The following is a 17,288-nucleotide window of genomic DNA, read 5'->3' as shown; positions in this document are numbered from 1 at the left end:
GAGTCAGATCGAGTGTGTGTGTGTGGATAACTTCATGGGCGGGGTAATTGTCTCGCTATATTGAAACTAGATAAGAGTACGCCCGTTGCAGGTACGAGATATGGAAAATCTAAATCGGCACAAGGCTAAGCTCCATTACCGCGATCTGAAAAAAGAAGCAAAAGAGACGATTAGTGATCCTGGAGGCTATGTTACATTTTCAGAGAGCAGGATATAGAATGCGGAGATCTGCAGAACCCCGCAAGAGCGAGTTCGGCGTTGCAATGGTGGAGTGAACATATTTTTGTCAAGCGGTTCATTGGATCTAACCCCTCAAATCTCGCAAAATACTACCTCGGGGTGACAAAGACAGGCCAGAAAGCCTGCAATTCTGAGATAAATACTCTCTCCGTCATGTCAATCGCCATGTTATGAAGAACCATACCTGAAACCAAGCCACCACAACGACATCAACGCTCTCACTGGAGGCCACCATGAATTTACTTCTCTATGCGCTATTCGGAACATGCACCGGAGCTTATGGCTTGACAACGAGCTCGCAACTTGTCAAGCGCGATGATGCGGGACTTTCCATTCCAAAATATCGTATATCGCCCATCGACGGCTCCAAAATCGCACTGCCAACAAAGGAACAACTCGCATGGCAGGACAACGAGATTGGCGTGATTATCCATTTCGAAATCGCTACCTACCTCAGCGTCGATGGCTGCAATAACATCCCAAATCTTCTGCCGAATCAATCTTTGTTTGATCCCACCTTGTTGAACACGGACCAATGGGTGGATACAATCAAGTCACTGGGCGCAAAATATGCCACTCTAGTTGCAAAGCACAATTGTGGATTCACAACATGGCCGAGTGAAGTAACCATCGAGACGCGAGATAACGAGACAATCCCGTACAACTATACTATTGCTCAGTCTCCGGTCCATGGAAAGGATGTTGTGAAGAGCTTTGTCGAGTCGGCTGACAAAGGCAATATTGGTCATGGATTCTACTACAGTCTAATGTGGAACAATTTCTTGAACGTGCAAAGTGGCGATGTGATCACTAGCTCTTGGACCCCTGGCCAAGTTAACATCACCAACTCAACCTACAATCAAGTCGTGCTGGATCAATTGACGGAGTTATGGACGCAGCATGGGAACTTAACCGAGGTCAGAATGCCCCACGAACTGAATCAGTCGCTCTTCATACGCTGATGGAAACATATAGATCTGGTTCGATGGTGGATACACCGAGTCGCAACAGGCAAACATTCAGAATCTCATAGAGACTCATCAATCCGGGGCAGTTGTCTTCAACGGATGTCAGACGAATGGAACGTGCATTTCTGCAAATCCTGGTAAGTAACCTTGCTGTTCTACTTCGAAGCCAACAGCAAAGGTACTGACAATTCCAGTACGCTGGATTGGCACAGAGGACGGAGCGGCCCCCGAAGAAACCTGGTCAAGGTATGCTCACGATTTCATGCCTGTCAGATGAAACTTACTAATGTTCCATCCCAGTGGTGTGACCAACGATGGGGGAGATCCCCAGAGTCCCTTTTTCTGCCCAGCAGAATGTGATACAACACTACAAACTGGAGATCGTTGGTTTTATGGAGTCAACCAGACTCTGCGCTCACTCGAGGAAATGAAAGACGTCTACCACAAAACCGTCGGTCACAACTGTGTCCTTGAATTGGATCTTGCACCTGACCGCAGTGGCCTCATCCCCTCTAACCAAGTTGCTCGGTATAAAGAGCTGGGAGACTTTATCAAGTCCTGTTACGGAAATCCTCTCGCCCACGAGATGACTCGGAATGACAAGGGCGTCTATTCATTTTCTTTCAAGAAGCCCACATCAATTGATCGTATCGTGCTCATGGAGGACCAGACAAATGGCCAGGTCATTCGGTCCTACCAAGTCTTTGCCAAGATCGCGGGTTCCCAAGCATCCCATGGCGATGTGCCTTATACTCTCATCTCCAATGGTACCAGCGTGGGCCACAAGAAGATTGATCTCCTCGAGAACGCTATCTCTGTTACCGATGTTCTCGTCAACTCTACCTACGTGGATACACCTAAGTGGCGGTCAGTCTCAGTCCATCTGTGTGACCAATAAACCCGGCAACATATATATACCTGCCAACGGACCGTTAAAACGGAGAGGTCCTAGCCTGAGCCGACCAATTCACCAATGGAATAGTTGGAGGATGGAGAAATGGTCAAATGGTATCAGGGCTCGAAACTACATTAGCTCGTCTGGCATCATCATCATCATCATCACCGTGTACACACTCGATCACTTATTTGCATAGATTGAATGTCGATCTCCTAAAACGGTACCCCAATTCTTCCCTCTTGTACGCAAAGTCTGCCCAAAACTTCAACAATACAAGACGCTTTGGCCGAGTGGTCTAAGGCGCGTGACTAGAACCCTTATATCATCTGATATAAATAGCTAATCACGTCCGTTCGCGGGCGTCGGTTCAAATCCGACAGGCGTCGTTTGTTTTTGTCTTGGGACAGAAGATATTCTGGTCAAGAACTCAGTTTTTGTGGCCGCTAGAAGGTCCAGAAGCGGATTGTGGAGCAAGCGAATGGACGGGCGGAGACTCCGTCGGCTAATGGTGCCAACCCTCATACTACAGTACAGTACGATAGATGTCCCATACTCCGTTGTAGGTTTTTAGTGATATAGTTACTTGAGAATGTTGTAATGATTGGGCGGTTGTTAATTTAGGTGCCCTATTCCCAATAGTTACTCCGTACAGTATTGGCAGAAGGTTGAGTTTATTTTTTTGCATTTAGAGGCACCATGAAATGCAAAAGTCTCAAACAGAAAGCTCTAATATGCTCCGACAAGACAAGCGAGCCTTCACAGGAGAATAAAAATATTGTTTACCCAGTAGATTGGCTCTCGAGGATAGATTCCCATGACTGTGAAAAATCGATCTTCCAGCCAGTTCCAGTTGACGGAAACGGACTGGTACTTGATCACATGATCGGCTCGACGCCTCAGGCACTTACAAGGCCACAGCGTCAAAGGCACACGATGTGCCGCGTCAATCCCTGGTTAGCTGCAACAAGTAGGTTAAACTCGGTAGATCGCTTGAGATTGCCTTGCGGTTTGCCGTGGTTTTCCACGGAAATGCGCGGCTTGAAAGGGGGGCAAAGTAAAAATTAGACTGGCGTTAGTCCCTTAGTCCGGGAAGGAAAAAAAATCTTAGCTTCGAGTGGCGTGGTTCAGGGCTGAAGCCGATTGGCTTGCCCCTGAAGAACCTTCAGAGCCGCACTAGCCAAAAAAAAACACGGTTTAGCTTCACTTAGACTGTTGTATTATGTACAAGCTTCTTGACAGCTGCTATAGTCCAGATAACAAGTGTAGATAATCAATGAAAAGGCATCAAGTTCATCAGAATGACTGAGAATCATGACTAACGAGATCTCGCAGGCCCAATGGAGGCGACTGCAGTGGAGCATAAGCCTCGCAATCGCGGCTGCAACGGTGGGGCGCAGGGCAAGAGGTGAACTGTTTCGGGAAGGTGCCGAGCAATCTATTTGTCTATGGAAACCCTGCAGCATCCGAGATTTCTCGGCTTCGTGTCACGCCAAAATCCGTTTTTATTCCTTATCTTCTCGCTCTGCCGTGACTGTCGCGTTCTGTCTCCCCCCGTCCTCCAAACCGCTTCCTACACTTCCTCTCCATCTCTTCGGTCGTTCGACATCCCCAGCCCACTCACGCCGCTCCGATGTCCCCGAGTAAGAACAATGCCGACAAGGTGATTCCATCGGAGGATGGATTGGCCGATATGAGTGAGCGGGAGCAGCAGATTTACGAGGGTGGCATCCAGAAGTTCAATCGTCTCGGATGGAAGCGCCTGACGATCGTCCTGATCGTCGAGGCTGTTGCTCTTGGAACCCTCTCGATCCCCGGGACTTTCGCGAAGCTCGGTATGGTGGCGGGTGTGATCTGCTGTGTTGGCATTGGTCTCATCGCGGTGTACACTAGCTACATCATCGGTCAGGTCAAGGTCAAGTTCCCGCATATCTCGGACTATCCTGAGGCGGGCCGACAAATGTTCGGCCGATGGGGATACGAGATTCTGTATATCATGTTGGCCCTCGAGCTTCTTCTGTCCGCTGCTTCGCACTGTCTCACCGGAACTATCGCTTTTGTCAACATCACCGAGAGCAACATCTGCTCTGTGGTTTTCGGCGTCGTCTCCGCTATCATCCTCCTGCTCTTCGCCATTCCCCCCAGTTTCTCGGAGATGGCTATTCTCGGATATATTGACTTTGTTTCTATCATTGTCGCTGTTGGAATTACTATCATCGGAACCGGTGTCGAGGCTAGTAACTCGACTGGACTGGCCGCTGTGAACTGGTCCGCCTGGCCCAAGGAGGGTCTTACTTTCTCGGAGGCCTTCATTGCGCTCTCCAACATTGTCTTCGCCTATAGTTTCGCCCTCTGCCAGTTCTCTTTCATGGATGAGATGCACACTCCTACCGACTTCCCCAAGTCCGTTTGGGCACTTGGTCTGGCCGAGATCTTCATCTATACTATTACCGGTGCTCTCGTGTACGCCTTTGTTGGCCAGGATGTCCAGAGCCCCGCCCTTTTGTCTGCAGGCCATCTCCTCAGCAGAGTGGCCTTCGGTATCGCTTTGCCAGTCATTTTCATCAGTGGATCTATCAACACCGTGGTGCTGGGTCGGTTGATTCACGGTCGTATCTTCAAGAGCTCCAACATCCGTTTTGTTAACACCAAGATGGGATGGATTACTTGGCTGGCGCTGATCGTTGTCCTGACGATCCTCGAGTTCGTGGTTGCCGAGGTTATCCCCTTCTTCGATGATCTGCTGTCCGTCATCTCTTCGCTCTTCGTGTCCGGCTTCACCTTCTACTTCCCGGCTATCATGTGGTTCATGTTTATTCGCAAGGGTAGCTTCTTCAGCAAGAAGAACCTTCCGCTGACTGTGATCAATGCGATCATCCTTGCCATTGGTCTTATCGTGCTGGTTGCAGGAACCTACGCCAGCGTTGTCGATATTGTGAGTTCCCTGAACACCTTGATCTATGTTCGTACAAATTCTAACAGTTCATTACAGATCAACTCGTACAACAACGGCACTGTTGGAGGCGTGTTCTCGTGCAAGTCCACGTAGTTCATCCTCGTGGTGGCGTATGAAGTGTGTATAAAAAGATAGATCTGCTGTTTCCCTGTAATATAGACTTTGCATAGCTTATCCCCAATGCATGCACCTTTTGCATTATATGATAAACTCGCTTCCTTCATTCACTATGTAGAGTATCCTTAAATCCATTTCCTTAATGAAGACGTGGTGGTCGGCGACGTAGGAGTGAAGTACCACTACCAGCGGACCATACTCTTGTAGGAGGATGTCTTTACTAGAAAGTCGGCGGCTTAGCCGCAAGTGGCACCGAAACCCAAATATTTATTTACGGGGCATGAGCTAGAGATTCTATCACTCCATCTATGTATTGCCGTTTTTGTAACCAACTAAGCCCATTGTGTACGCCCTGATGTTATCCAACAACACCCGACCATATCCACGCGGGGGTTTTCTCAAGGATAATTCTCTCTATCTCATTTCACTCTTCACATACATCTAACCGATCCAGTAATCACGCTTTCAAACCTATCTTTTCATACTCCTCAAACCAAACCAAAGCTCAGGAGCTCTACTACGAATACAAATGGAGACACCCGTTCTCAACGAAACTCTTGTTCACCAGCTGTTGCAGGTGAACAACCCTAACCCCTATCTCGAGGAAAATTCCGGCAGATCGTGGGCCTCATTTCCTCAACCTGCCTGGTCTGGCCCACTCCTCCGGATCAGCACCGAATCCAAGGCCAGCCAACCGGACGAGTCAAACAGAATGGTAGCCCGCGCATCTCGATCGCCACTGTCCACGCGAGAAGGCAGAGTAAAAGCACTAACCACCCATGCGGACTGGTGGATCTGTGAAAACACACCGTTCATATCATTCTTTTCATCTAAGTCAAGTCTGCAAAGAAATCTGTCCTGCTGGGACAGAACAATGGATAAGACGCTCACGGTGGTTAATCCGAATGTTCGCCTCGCAAGAGGGTTACCCGTGATCAAGATGGAGACAGAAATGAGGTATTACGGTGTTGAAGATCCGTATGAAAATGATTATACGGAGTACTAGGGTGAATATCTTTGTTTGTGGGAGGTGACCCCTGATGAAGTTGTTGGTCACTGGGACTGGGAGGATCTTGTGGATGATCCGGATTGGTTCGGCAATGTGGTTATGCCTGCCTTTGTGGAGCATAATTATCGCTTCTTGGGGGAGTTGAGCGGTCAAGGGGATCGTGATTTGGCGAATTTTCTTGATGCTTTGACTGTGGAGTGCGCCTCTCTTATCTCTGATGAGGAGGATGTGGAGGATTCAGTTGATGAGGATGAGGATGAGGATGCCTTGACCCCGACGGGGGTTTGGGATATTGAGAATGACTCGTGGTGGGCCACGTACCCTGGAGTGGAGGAGTCGAACGTATTGTTTCACCCAGTCACGAGTTCGAGGATTGTATGGTGAAAGGTGTCCGATGAGGAAGCCAAGATTGGTGCAAATTGACGATGATACCTTGATATCGGGCCTTGTTAATAAACTTGCCATGGAGGGCCCTTGTATTGAACGCTTGCTAATGAACATTGTATCTGCCTACCGGGCAGCTCAAATCTTGCTAGTCTCCAAGTCTTCAAGCGTAGAGATATTCTGTTATAATACTAGGCAGGGATTCTCATATGTAAATCTCTCTATGTTTTGAGTATTGTAACAATATAGACCAAGCCGGGAACTATGCAATCTCCGAACCATGAAAACCAAATGACTGTCCACAATGTGATGATTCCGAATATAATAAAAAAACAAAGACAATCCATCATCTATCATTCATAGTCCATCAAATCTAAGCGTCCATCTTACCAGCAATGCTCTCCAAATGAGTCGCATTCTCCCCATCCCGCTTCTCATTAGCCTCAGTCTCAAGCTGAGCCAGGTTATTTCCACCCTTGACATCACCAGCCACATCACGCACATCGGTGTAATGCACGGAGGGCTTCCAGCCAACAGACTTCCAAGCCCGGGGCACCTTGGAATAGAGCTCATCAACCTGCTCCAGGGAAAGACCCTTAGTCTCATAGATGCAAGTGTACACGAAAAGCGCACAGATGAAGCAGAACCCGCCCCAGATGAAGAACACCTTGGACTGGAGGTTGGCATTGCCAGGTCCACTGTTCACCATGTATGGGGTGGCGTAAGCGATAGCCCAGTTGAGGAGCCAGTTTGTCGCGGTGGTGATGGAGAGACACTTTGCGCGGGCCTTTAGGGGGAAGAGTTCACCGGTCACGACCCAGGCGACGGGGCCCCAGGAGGAGGCGAAGAAGAAGATGTAGACGCAGACGAAGGCGATGAGGACTTTGTTTGCGACGGTGGAGGAGGCGGCTGTGCCGACAATGGCGACGATGAGTTGGGAGACGCACATGCCGACGGCACCGAACATAAGGAGGGGGCGGCGACCCCATTTCTCGACCATGTAGAGGCCGGGGAAGGTGGAGACCACGTTGATGATGTTGGTGATTAGGGTGATGACGAAGGAGTTTTGGATACCGGAGTTTTGGAAGAAGGTGGTGCCGTAGTAGACTGTGAGAAGGAATTTGTTAGTAGGATGCAACAGGTAGTAGAGTTGATGTGGTAACGTACAGATGAAGTTCACACCGGCCAGCTGCTGCAGAGCTTGGATTCCGCAGCCAGTTGCGAGACGCTTGCCAATGGAACCGCGCAGGATCTCGAGGTAGGTAGCATTGCCGAGACGGAGCTCAAACTCGTGGTTGGCCTGGATCTCGGACAGCTCCTCGATGATAGCGGGGTGGTTGACGTCGACGCGGCGGAGACGGGCAAGAGCCTTGGTAGCATCCTCGTAGCGGTCCTTCTTAATCAGGAACCGGGGAGTCTCGGGCAGGATGATCATTCCAGCAACCAGGATAATAGCCCAGGCAAATTGAACTGCCACGGGGATGCGATAACAGCCGGTATCCGTGCGCTCCTTGGTGGAGTTGTTGACAATGGCTGCCAACAGGAGACCGATGGTGATGGCTAGCTGATAAGCACCGACGATAGTACCACGAATCCACTTGGGAGCGGTCTCAGACTGGTACAGAGGAACTAGAGGAAATGTTAGGAAATCCTTTCTATTGCCAGGGTTTGGGAGGGGGGAATTCGACTTACTAGTGGCGGAGAGCAGACCGACACCAAGACCGGCGAAGAAACGACCAGCTACAAACAGAGGGATCGAAGTCGAGGCCGTCTGGAGAATAACACCGAAGCAGAAAACAAAGGTGTCAAGGATCATGGCGATGCGACGACCGAAGTAATCCGCAATAGGGGCAGCGCCGAGGGCACCGAAGAAGGTACCGGCGGAGAGAAGGGAGACGATCATGGAAGACTGGGACGAAGTCACATCGGGAAGGCCGTCCTTAGGGTTGACATATCCAGTTGAGAACATCTCGCGCCATTTCTTCATGGCCAGGATACCGCTGATGGTACCGGTGTCATATCTATGAAAGATATGGTCAATTGCTGTCCAGAAAGAGACTATGAGAGAGAACGAGACTCACCCGAAGAGAACACCGCCGAAGGCAACAAAAAGACCGATAATAATGGCCGGGGCTGCTGAGCCGACAGCATCGTCGGGCTTCTTCAATGCGAAGCCCATCGCGCAGAGGATTGGATGGGACAAGGAAGGGAATAGGAGTAAGATATCAAACGACGCAAACGGAGATGATAGTATTGGGGAGTGCTGCGCTGCAGACACACTCGAATGGTAAGTAGAAGACAGTAGCAAGAATAAAATAGATAAAAAATCTCCAATGGAGAAACACTCAAGAAAAGAATCCCAGAAAGTCTAAGACAGCTAGACAGGACACCACGAGGGTTTAATAGTGCCAGCCCCAACCTAGAAAATACAATAAACCAAACCAAACCGGCCACGATCAGCAACGCCCCCGGGGGGCCCCAAAGTGGCCGAAACCAGAAACCAGAAAAAAAACACTCGAAGCGTCTCCATAGTCCCTACCCCAGCAAACCGAAACCACAGCAGTGAGCCAGTGCCTGCCCTCCGAGATTCCCTTGCACGGGGGTGGTTAGGTAGGGTTGGGAGTGGAGTCAACAAGACCAGCCAATGCGGCTACGCTGGAGAGTGGGGAGGTTTCCAGGAGAAAGCGGGTGGCCCAAGATGAGATACGATTGGTCTCGCGAGATTTGACTCTGCGGCTTAACCGTGGCCGAACAAGGTTCTCGAAGGGCGCTGCTGGGGTCGGCGCCACCAGGGACGAGCCAAGGGGACCTGCGTTCAGGACGACTAAGTGGCTGTTAGTGTCTGGTGACTTGAAGATACTCGATAGGTATGTGGAATGAAAAATAAGGGCCATAGTAAATAAATAATCGAGGATACTATTCTAGAAGAATATTAATAGGCCTGTCTCACGGGGGCAACTGAAAACGGGGTCCGCCGGGTGCGGGTGGGCTGCTGCAGTCCTGTGCATACAAAACTTCGCGAGTATGCAAGGCTGATCGCCGCTTTGGGGGAAAAGCCAAACCGTCATCCCTTGTTGGATTCTGGAACATAAACAATACTTTTTTTAATTATGATGATAATGTCAAGGGACATGATACATACACAACCATGGTGCCTGTTATTATTGACCCTAGTTAGTTCTCACAGTGTGAAAATACCGAGGAATTAAGCAAGAAACAAGAAGAGCCACCGACGCGGATCGTGGCGTCGTTCCAGGCGCAAATCACTTACGTTATGCCAGTTAGCCAGTCAGGACTGTCAGGTACCCGAGTTAAGTTTACATACGTCAAAGCAGATAAGCAAAAATGAAAACTCCTCCTAGTAACCAAATAACTACCAACAGTCAAAATGTCATTGATGTAAATCCATTGGCTCCTCTTCAAAACCCCGATTCTCCAGATTCCACATCCCCAGAAAAGCCATGCACACTCTCTCCAGCCCCCCAGTAGTCTCCGAAAGTTCCAAACCGGTCGGTCCCCGATCGGCTCACCCTAGAAAAAATATAGTTTTGATCGACCGCGAATGTCGTCAGTGTCCCAGTCCACAGTATCACCAGAAAGCCAATCGTACGCCCCAAAACCGAAAGTCTGGTCCGGGTTGACGCCCCATCCGACCGTAGCTCAAGGCACGAGAATTATTGCTCGAGACTCGAGAGACCCGCATGGAAGACTGGAGTCGAAGGAGGCACATTATGTATTATTATTGCGGGCCCTGGCCCTTTTCTAGTCTCGAGTCTCACCGGTGCCTCGATTCAGGAGATTGAGGTAAATGGGAGACATGTGGCGATCGGCCCTGAAACACAGAAACTTTGTTATTACAGAATTCAACTATCGGATGGTAAGGCAGGGAAGTTCTTCGCTGCCTGCACGTCGGGAATTTGGTTTGATTAGCGAGGGTCGATGGTCTGTGTGTCCCAAGTCTGTCCTCGAACAACGGGCATGCTGTATGTATGTGACAGAGACAAGGATGTTCAAGATTCTCGGGGCGATCTCGGGGTAAAGTAAATATCTTATCCATACAATGATCCTACAATTCTACAGTGCAATAGGTATGTCTACAGAGTAATGTACTGTACTCCAGTAGACATCATTCTCTCTATTGAAGGCCTCTGACACATCAACTATATGTACAGTATACAAGCTCCCTGTATGCTCCCCTCCACCCTCGGAAACCAAAAACCCCCGACAAGTTAACAACCCGTCTCGAAACGATCGGCCCGTGTTCAGGGACCCCCCAGCTGAAAGCCTAAAAGCCCCTGCTGCGGCATTTTTCCCGGGCCGCGGATTGGTCCCTCGACCCGACAGCACTCCGAGAAATGCCCGTGTTTGTTCGGCTGGTGCGGGTCTGGTGTCTGGGCTCGGGATTGGGAAGTACAATACGGAGAAGGATTATGTAGACCGTGACGAGACTCGTTGTAGAGACACTAAGGGACACGGGCTATGTCGGGGTCGGAATGAGACTGGTGGCCGTTGGCTATGAGAGGGATGTTACTGCGTACATCCTTGTGTACAAGGAATGGTTTAAACTCGGAACTATAAAAGACGTCATCGAGTACCCCCGGAAGATGAGACAACAATGGAACATGAGGCTGAACATGGTCTATAATTGTCTATACACTATACGCTCTGAACAGCAAACCCGCTACAGTACCAGGCTACCAGCGCCAGATCAAAACAAAGTACACTCCCAGCACAACCAGCGCAACTGATCGGATGGAATGCACGAAGTTCCACCATACAAGCGCAGTCTTCGCCCTAAGACCCTTCGCAGCCACCGCAGGCCGATACAATCCCTTATCTTTCGTGCTCACAGCATCGTCACCATCTAGACCCCGATAAGCATCACCGTAAGCCTTGCCGCCGGGGTAGCGGGGGAGGGTGAAATACCGGCTCGCCCGATCAGGCCACCGGATGGGAATGTGGAGCTGGACGTACCGGATGTCTGGTACTGGTGATTGGGGTGGTAGTTGCGTCTCTCGGTGAGCGGGAGGACAGAGCCGTTGGCGGGGGTGGGGGAGTCGGGGGAAAGGATAGTAGTGTAGAGGGCCTGAGCGAAGAGGATGGTGATGCTTAAGCCCAGGATGCAAAGGTAATGGATGAAGATCCCTAGTTGGTCGGGGAGGAGGCAGAGGTGGTTTTGGATGGTGGGCAAGGGGCTTTTTTGGGTGGACTCGCCCGTGATAGGGTCAATTGGGTTCCAGAGACTGGTGAGTAGGAAGCCTGGGTGTCGGACGCCCATTGCCCAGGACAGGCTCTTCACGGTGATCTCGTTGGGAGAGCCGTTGAATTCGCGATGGATGACCTCGCAGTAGTCATGGTCATCGCCAGAGTAAATCTGGACGACATTTGGGCCGGCCTTGGACACTAGTTCCGTGGAGATGGTCTGGGTCAGCACGTTCTGGTACTGATAACCACCACCCAGCCGGAGCGAGTTGGGCTCGTCTTCTTCCAGGCCTGGCGCTGATGGTGGAAGACGCTCACGCAGCGGACCACAGGGGGTCGCTGCTTTGCGGTAGAGCGGAACGTGCGTGAGCAGGATGGTAGGGAACCCTGCCGACTTGGGCTGCGGGAGCTGTTCAACGGAGTCATCTCCAGCTTCCACAATGCGATGTTTGAAGAGCATGTCTTCGGTCTTGTTTTGTAGCACCCGAAGTTCCTCCGTCTCTGCCGTAGCTTTGTGGGTGGCCATTTGGTCCAAAAACTCATCGGCGTCTTTCCAAATTGGCCGAGGAGAGGCGTCTTCATCGCCCTCGCTCGTACGGGAGCTTCCCGTCACAGGATCAGGTTGGTCCATTGCACTCAGCGAGACTGTGTCAATAGAAACAAAAGTATGGTTTCCAATAACATCAACCCGGTTACCATTACCAAAGTGGCTTTGGAACCGCCGACGCACGGGTTCTTGGATCCCATTGCCAAATCCCAGATCATGGTTTCCAGGAAGACTGGCAATAATCCGACGTCCGCGACCATCGACTGGATCCGAATACTGCTTGAGCCATGGATCCATGAATATCTTCATGAACCGGCCATATTCCTTCTTCCAGAACGAATCCTTGATCTTCTTATATCGATCCTCGGGACTAACGGTCGTGCTGGTAGCCCATTCTCGCCCCCCATCAAACAGATCTCCAAGAAACAGGACTGAATCGGGCTCTAGATTTTCTTGTATATTTGAAAAGGCCCGGCGCATATATTGGTCGGTATATTTGACCGTCAGGGTTGAGAGAGGCCACGGGCGCCCGGGGTAAGTGTGGGGATCGACGAGCTGGGGGTCGGCAACGAAAGCAACATGATGCGGCGTGGCAGCTTGGGGCTAAATATGAACAGTAAGTCTCAGGTATACCAATACTGCACATATTGTCTGGGTTCATGCAGTCGCAGATAACATACCCATTTCTCCCAGCTCTCCCAAACACACCGGTCAATAGCCCCTTGAAAGACCGTCCGCTCTCCCCACCACAACGTAAACAACCACATAACAACAACGGCATTGGCAACTGTAAACAGGCGCCGTAGAACCATCGCCGCCATGCCACGGGCATCACTCCTGCCCCTCGTCCTCCCAAAGCCCGCCGCTCCCTCCGCAAACCATTCTTTTGCCGTAGCAGGCAGTCCCTCCAATGCCTGCCGGACAACACCCGATGCTCTCCCGGTAACCGAATTAAACGAAGGAAGAGACGAAGCGCCGGCGCTGCGTGGGTAGGCGTAGCTCATACTGGCGACCGCGAGACGTGCCTGCGATGGAGGTGTGTAGCTTGGCTACGCCGTGGAGACGGGGTTGGATAAGAATTAACGAAAGGACTGTCGCTGCATGCTCTGAAATGCAAAAAAAAACAATGGGCAAAAGAATGGATGGTGGAAGTAGATGTGTCCAGAACGGCGACTTTTTTATTGTCTTATTGCATGATGTGTTGTAGGTTGAACCAAGGGGCGTTGGTGTCGTTCTGGCCGGACTCGTCTGGGGATCGTCGGGGTCCACCGGTCACGTGGGCTAAGGTTATTCTTAGCTTGGCCCAAAATATGCTTTCTTCCAAGGGTGCAAGTGCTTATCAACTGTTGATGGCGTTTCTAGACTAATTTGAAGTAAAGGCTTATGTTTTACAAATTGATTGACCAGGGTAAATTTCCTCGCTACACAGAAAGCAAAGATTGTCCCAAAGGACTATGCAGTTTGCGTGAGACCGTTGACTATTGTGGAACGAACCCAGTTGGAATTCTAATCCACCGGATCGAGCATTTTAATTAATGATAAGTAGAAATACATGCGGATGGTGGTACGAGATATCAATACCGATGTCAATTCCGGTGGTGAGGGGCCCAAATCTAATGCCCCGCCGCAAATTATACATAGGAGACCAATCCACCAGGGAGGCCGACCACTTCTAAAACAAACAGACCAAAGAACGATATTGAGGTGAACAGAGGATAACGACGAGGAATTAGAGAGAGTAAAGTGTGACGCGTGTAAAAATAGTCATATCGTATGAGAATTTTAGGGAAGGGGGGATAGGATAGAGTGCAGTGAAGGAGCGTGACTGTAACAATTACGTAAGGTCTGAAGGAAACGAACGTGTCGGGGAATCAATATCAAGTAGACTTTTTGGGGCAGCATTGGCCAACACGTGCGCAATTGTCATCGCATTCGAGGAGGCAGGCGTGGGAGTCACCCTCGCGGACACTGGTCGCCCGGCTGGAGTGGTTGTGGTCCTCGGTGCCGGCCCGAGACGAGGATGCCTGGACCTGGTTCTGGTTCTCCTCGGTATCGCTATCGGGAGTAAACTCAGGCTGAATGGTGGAGGAGTGAATGCCGTAGGCATGCAGGCAGCGGCGAACCTGGCGCGCAAGGCGCATATACCGCTCCGAGCCCTCGCCCTTGATTTCCGTGTCAACCTGGATGTGGATTGAGGCGACGAGCTTGGTGTCATTCAGTTGCCAGACATGGAGGTGGTGGGTTCCGATGACGCCGGGCAGACGTTCAATATCCTCCTTGATGTGATCGACGCTCATGCCCTGGGGCGCGGCCTGAAGAAGAATGCGCGACGCAGCCTTGCAAAGCGGGATGGCCGAGGCCAGGATGATGACAGTGATGAACAAAGAGATGCCGGGATCGACGTAGAAACGCCACTTGTAGTCAGTCAACCAGATGATCAATGCGGAAGCAATGACACCGATGTTGCCGAGCGCATCGCCCATGACGTGCAGGAAAACACCGCGCATATTCAGGTCATGGCCGTGGCCGTGGCCACCCTTCTGACCCTTCGGCTGTGTTTGAGCATGGTTATGGCTCTTGTGAACATCTTCCTCTGTAGGGTGATCCGGGACCGTGAAAGGAACCCCATTCTCATCAGTGTAGTTGGAAGCACGGTCACGGTTGCGCAAAAGACCGGATCGTTCGGTTGGTACTTCATCCTCGCGGCTGTCGGTGTCGGAAGACTGCTCGGTGTCGAAACCGCCACGGCTGGCGGCAATAATATCCTGTCGCAAGGTAGCCGGGTGCACGTATATGTCCTCGACATTCGCAAGAGAGGTGCTATAACGGCGAGAGCCGCGGCCCTGCGAGTCGGTCGCCCGGCGCTTGCGGGAAAGAGGGGACGAGGGCTCAGTGGAGAGTCCGTTTGGCCCAGTCTCATGTCCTGAAGCTCCATGACTACTCTTTGCCAACGTTGCGTTCACGTCTCCATGATCCGAGCCAAGGAAGGGCGTGCCTTGGCTCTCGTGGCGATGGCCGTGACCTTGCTCCACATCCTCCTCGTCATGCTCGGCGCCTTCACCGTGATCATGACCGTGTCCACCGTGTGAGTGATCGTGGAAAAGCGCCAAGCCAAGGATATTGGATAGAAGTCCAAAGCAGCCGACGATGCAAACCAACTTGGGGTTCTGGACTTCTTGGGGCTCCACCAGACGCTGGATGGCTTCTAAGAAGATCGAGAGACACAAGGCGACCAAGAAGACGCCGTTGACGAGCGCACCAAGAGTTTCCGCCCGTTGCCACTATATTGCAAAGCATTCAAGGTCAGACCAGTTGCGCACGGGGTACCCAGGTACCTTGTGGACCACTTACGCCATATGTGTACATCTTCGAATTTGTTTCGCGATTGGCGACCTTGACGGCCCATAGACCGACGCAAAGCGACAGAACATCATTGAGCTAGGATATGGGTCAGATGAAGGACTGAAAGTACTGATCCGACGCGGGTCATACCATGTGAAAGGAATCGGCGACCAGGGCAAGGGAGTGGACGGCATAGCCTGAGAAGCAAGAATTGTCAGACTCAATGTAACGGTGGGAGAGGGATCATTCAAATTTCAAGGAAAAGATACCCACCTGTAATCAGCTCTAGCAAGAAGAATGCAGAGTCAATCACCAACAGGATGACGATCCTGTTGGTCTTGGAGAGTCCCATGGCGGCAGTACGCTCGGGATGCGCTCAGTGGCGCTGGACTCTGCGGTAGGGATGGACCAGGGCCGATGTCAAAAAAAGAAGCTCGTATACTAGATTACGAGTCTAGGGACAAGGTGTGTAAATGAAGGAGGAGGGTCCGACCTGGGGAGAGAGGTGGTTAAGAGGGGAAAATTTGCGAAGCGACAAGGCGGAGGGCGGAGGAGGTGCTTTGTCGCTGACGCAAGGTGGAGAGGTGGAGCTCAAGCACATCACCACAACGGACCGGGAGGAGTGTCCGATCGGGTCCGAAGTGGCGTTATCGTCACGTTGTTTGTGATAGACTGATAGGAGATATCAGAAGGAATGTATACATCGATCTAGACGATGCACTTTATTATTCTTTTTGGTCTGTTCAAACACGAAGGACTGATCACCTGCAGAGATCCTGGTTTTCCGGATCTTCCGAGGTTACTGGCTGTCTTAATACGTAGTCCTAGTACTTGGTAGCTCTGGCCCCCACTGGACTACAATCCAGCCCATTCAAAACTGCTCCTAATGATGGATATTGAACACTACTGTCCACTACTGCGCAAACTCTGCTATTCCTTGGACTCCGCAATAGCTACCCTTTAGGCTCCAACTTTCTTCGGCCCTGGCCTGCGACAGTATCTACTCGGCGCCCTTTACCCGCCCTAAACTTTCTCAGGACATACTTCTTCCAGTCTATGTTGTACATTTACATCCAGGCCAGTTTCACAATGCCCCTTGTCTTCAATGAGATTTGGCAATACTACAGGTTGGCAATCTTAATGCACATTGTTTGTCACCATCGGCAAATTGGAAACGCCCCTCTTCTTCTTGCATCGATTATTCTTCAAGACTTGTCTAGGCTCCAAACAAGGCCCCTCCCAAGCCCGCTAGCGGCCACTAACGAACCCACATCAGTTACGAACTGATTTTTGGGCCCTGGATAGTGGTTGCGAAGGTAGATTGCCCAGGGACTGTTCAAGCGCCGTTGCACGCTACACTTGCCAGGCGAGGGAATAACGCGCCAAAAAGCGCGCCGGCTGTGGTTCGCTTTGAACAAGGAGTTGGATTGGTCTTCACCTTGATCATTCTGCAGCGCCCCACGTTCGGGGGTGGCCAATTGCCGAGTATACAAAAGGCAGAAAAGAACCGCGTGGAAGACTTTCCAGGCAGTTCTCGTAGCTGTCATGCAAAATGCACTAGCTTTGGGAGTGATTTGTGTTGCTGACAATAATAAAAACATTAGGGGTACTATACCAACGAGGGAGTT

At 50.9% G+C, this 17,288-nt stretch overlaps 6 protein-coding genes across 6 annotated transcripts; 3 read left to right on the top strand and 3 right to left on the bottom strand.

The window, feature by feature from the left end:
• Window positions 1-473: 473 nt before the first annotated feature.
• Window positions 474-2,106, top strand: N7458_003881 (alpha-L-fucosidase; the record flags this gene model as incomplete). The annotated part of the gene is made up of 4 exons (XM_056907263.1): window positions 474-1,157; window positions 1,216-1,345; window positions 1,403-1,454; window positions 1,509-2,106. The coding sequence occupies 4 exons, from the start codon at window positions 474-476 to the stop codon at window positions 2,104-2,106; spliced, it is 1,464 nt and encodes a 487-aa protein (XP_056767990.1).
• Window positions 2,107-3,736: 1,630 nt separating this feature from the next.
• N7458_003880 (N amino acid transport system protein) lies at window positions 3,737-5,152 on the top strand (the record flags this gene model as incomplete). The annotated part of the gene is made up of 2 exons (XM_056907262.1): window positions 3,737-5,038; window positions 5,096-5,152. The coding sequence occupies 2 exons, from the start codon at window positions 3,737-3,739 to the stop codon at window positions 5,150-5,152; spliced, it is 1,359 nt and encodes a 452-aa protein (XP_056767989.1).
• Window positions 5,153-5,705: 553 nt separating this feature from the next.
• N7458_003879 (uncharacterized protein) lies at window positions 5,706-6,569 on the top strand (the record flags this gene model as incomplete). Its single annotated transcript, XM_056907261.1, has 2 exons — window positions 5,706-5,936; window positions 6,183-6,569. 2 exons carry the CDS (start codon window positions 5,706-5,708, stop codon window positions 6,567-6,569), a joined length of 618 nt encoding a protein of 205 aa, XP_056767988.1.
• A 373-nt stretch (window positions 6,570-6,942) lies between these two features.
• On the bottom strand, window positions 6,943-8,748 carry N7458_003878 (sugar porter family MFS transporter; the record flags this gene model as incomplete). The annotated part of the gene is made up of 4 exons (XM_056907260.1): window positions 6,943-7,676; window positions 7,737-8,198; window positions 8,262-8,590; window positions 8,651-8,748. The coding sequence occupies 4 exons, from the start codon at window positions 8,746-8,748 to the stop codon at window positions 6,943-6,945; spliced, it is 1,623 nt and encodes a 540-aa protein (XP_056767987.1).
• Window positions 8,749-11,263: 2,515 nt separating this feature from the next.
• N7458_003877 (putative manganese ion homeostasis (Fr)) lies at window positions 11,264-13,322 on the bottom strand (the record flags this gene model as incomplete). Its single annotated transcript, XM_056907259.1, has 3 exons — window positions 11,264-11,433; window positions 11,496-12,921; window positions 12,999-13,322. 3 exons carry the CDS (start codon window positions 13,320-13,322, stop codon window positions 11,264-11,266), a joined length of 1,920 nt encoding a protein of 639 aa, XP_056767986.1.
• An 873-nt stretch (window positions 13,323-14,195) lies between these two features.
• On the bottom strand, window positions 14,196-16,012 carry N7458_003876 (cation diffusion facilitator family transporter; the record flags this gene model as incomplete). The annotated part of the gene is made up of 4 exons (XM_056907258.1): window positions 14,196-15,599; window positions 15,670-15,756; window positions 15,811-15,857; window positions 15,934-16,012. 4 exons carry the CDS (start codon window positions 16,010-16,012, stop codon window positions 14,196-14,198), a joined length of 1,617 nt encoding a protein of 538 aa, XP_056767985.1.
• Between the last annotated feature and the right edge of the window lie 1,276 nt (window positions 16,013-17,288).

This window comes from Penicillium daleae (genome assembly GCF_028827525.1).
Source record: "Penicillium daleae strain IBT 16125 chromosome Unknown utg000004l_segment0_segment0, whole genome shotgun sequence".
Classification (NCBI taxonomy): Eukaryota; Fungi; Ascomycota; class Eurotiomycetes; order Eurotiales; family Aspergillaceae; genus Penicillium; species Penicillium daleae.
This window is presented reverse-complemented; position numbering and strand designations above follow the sequence as displayed.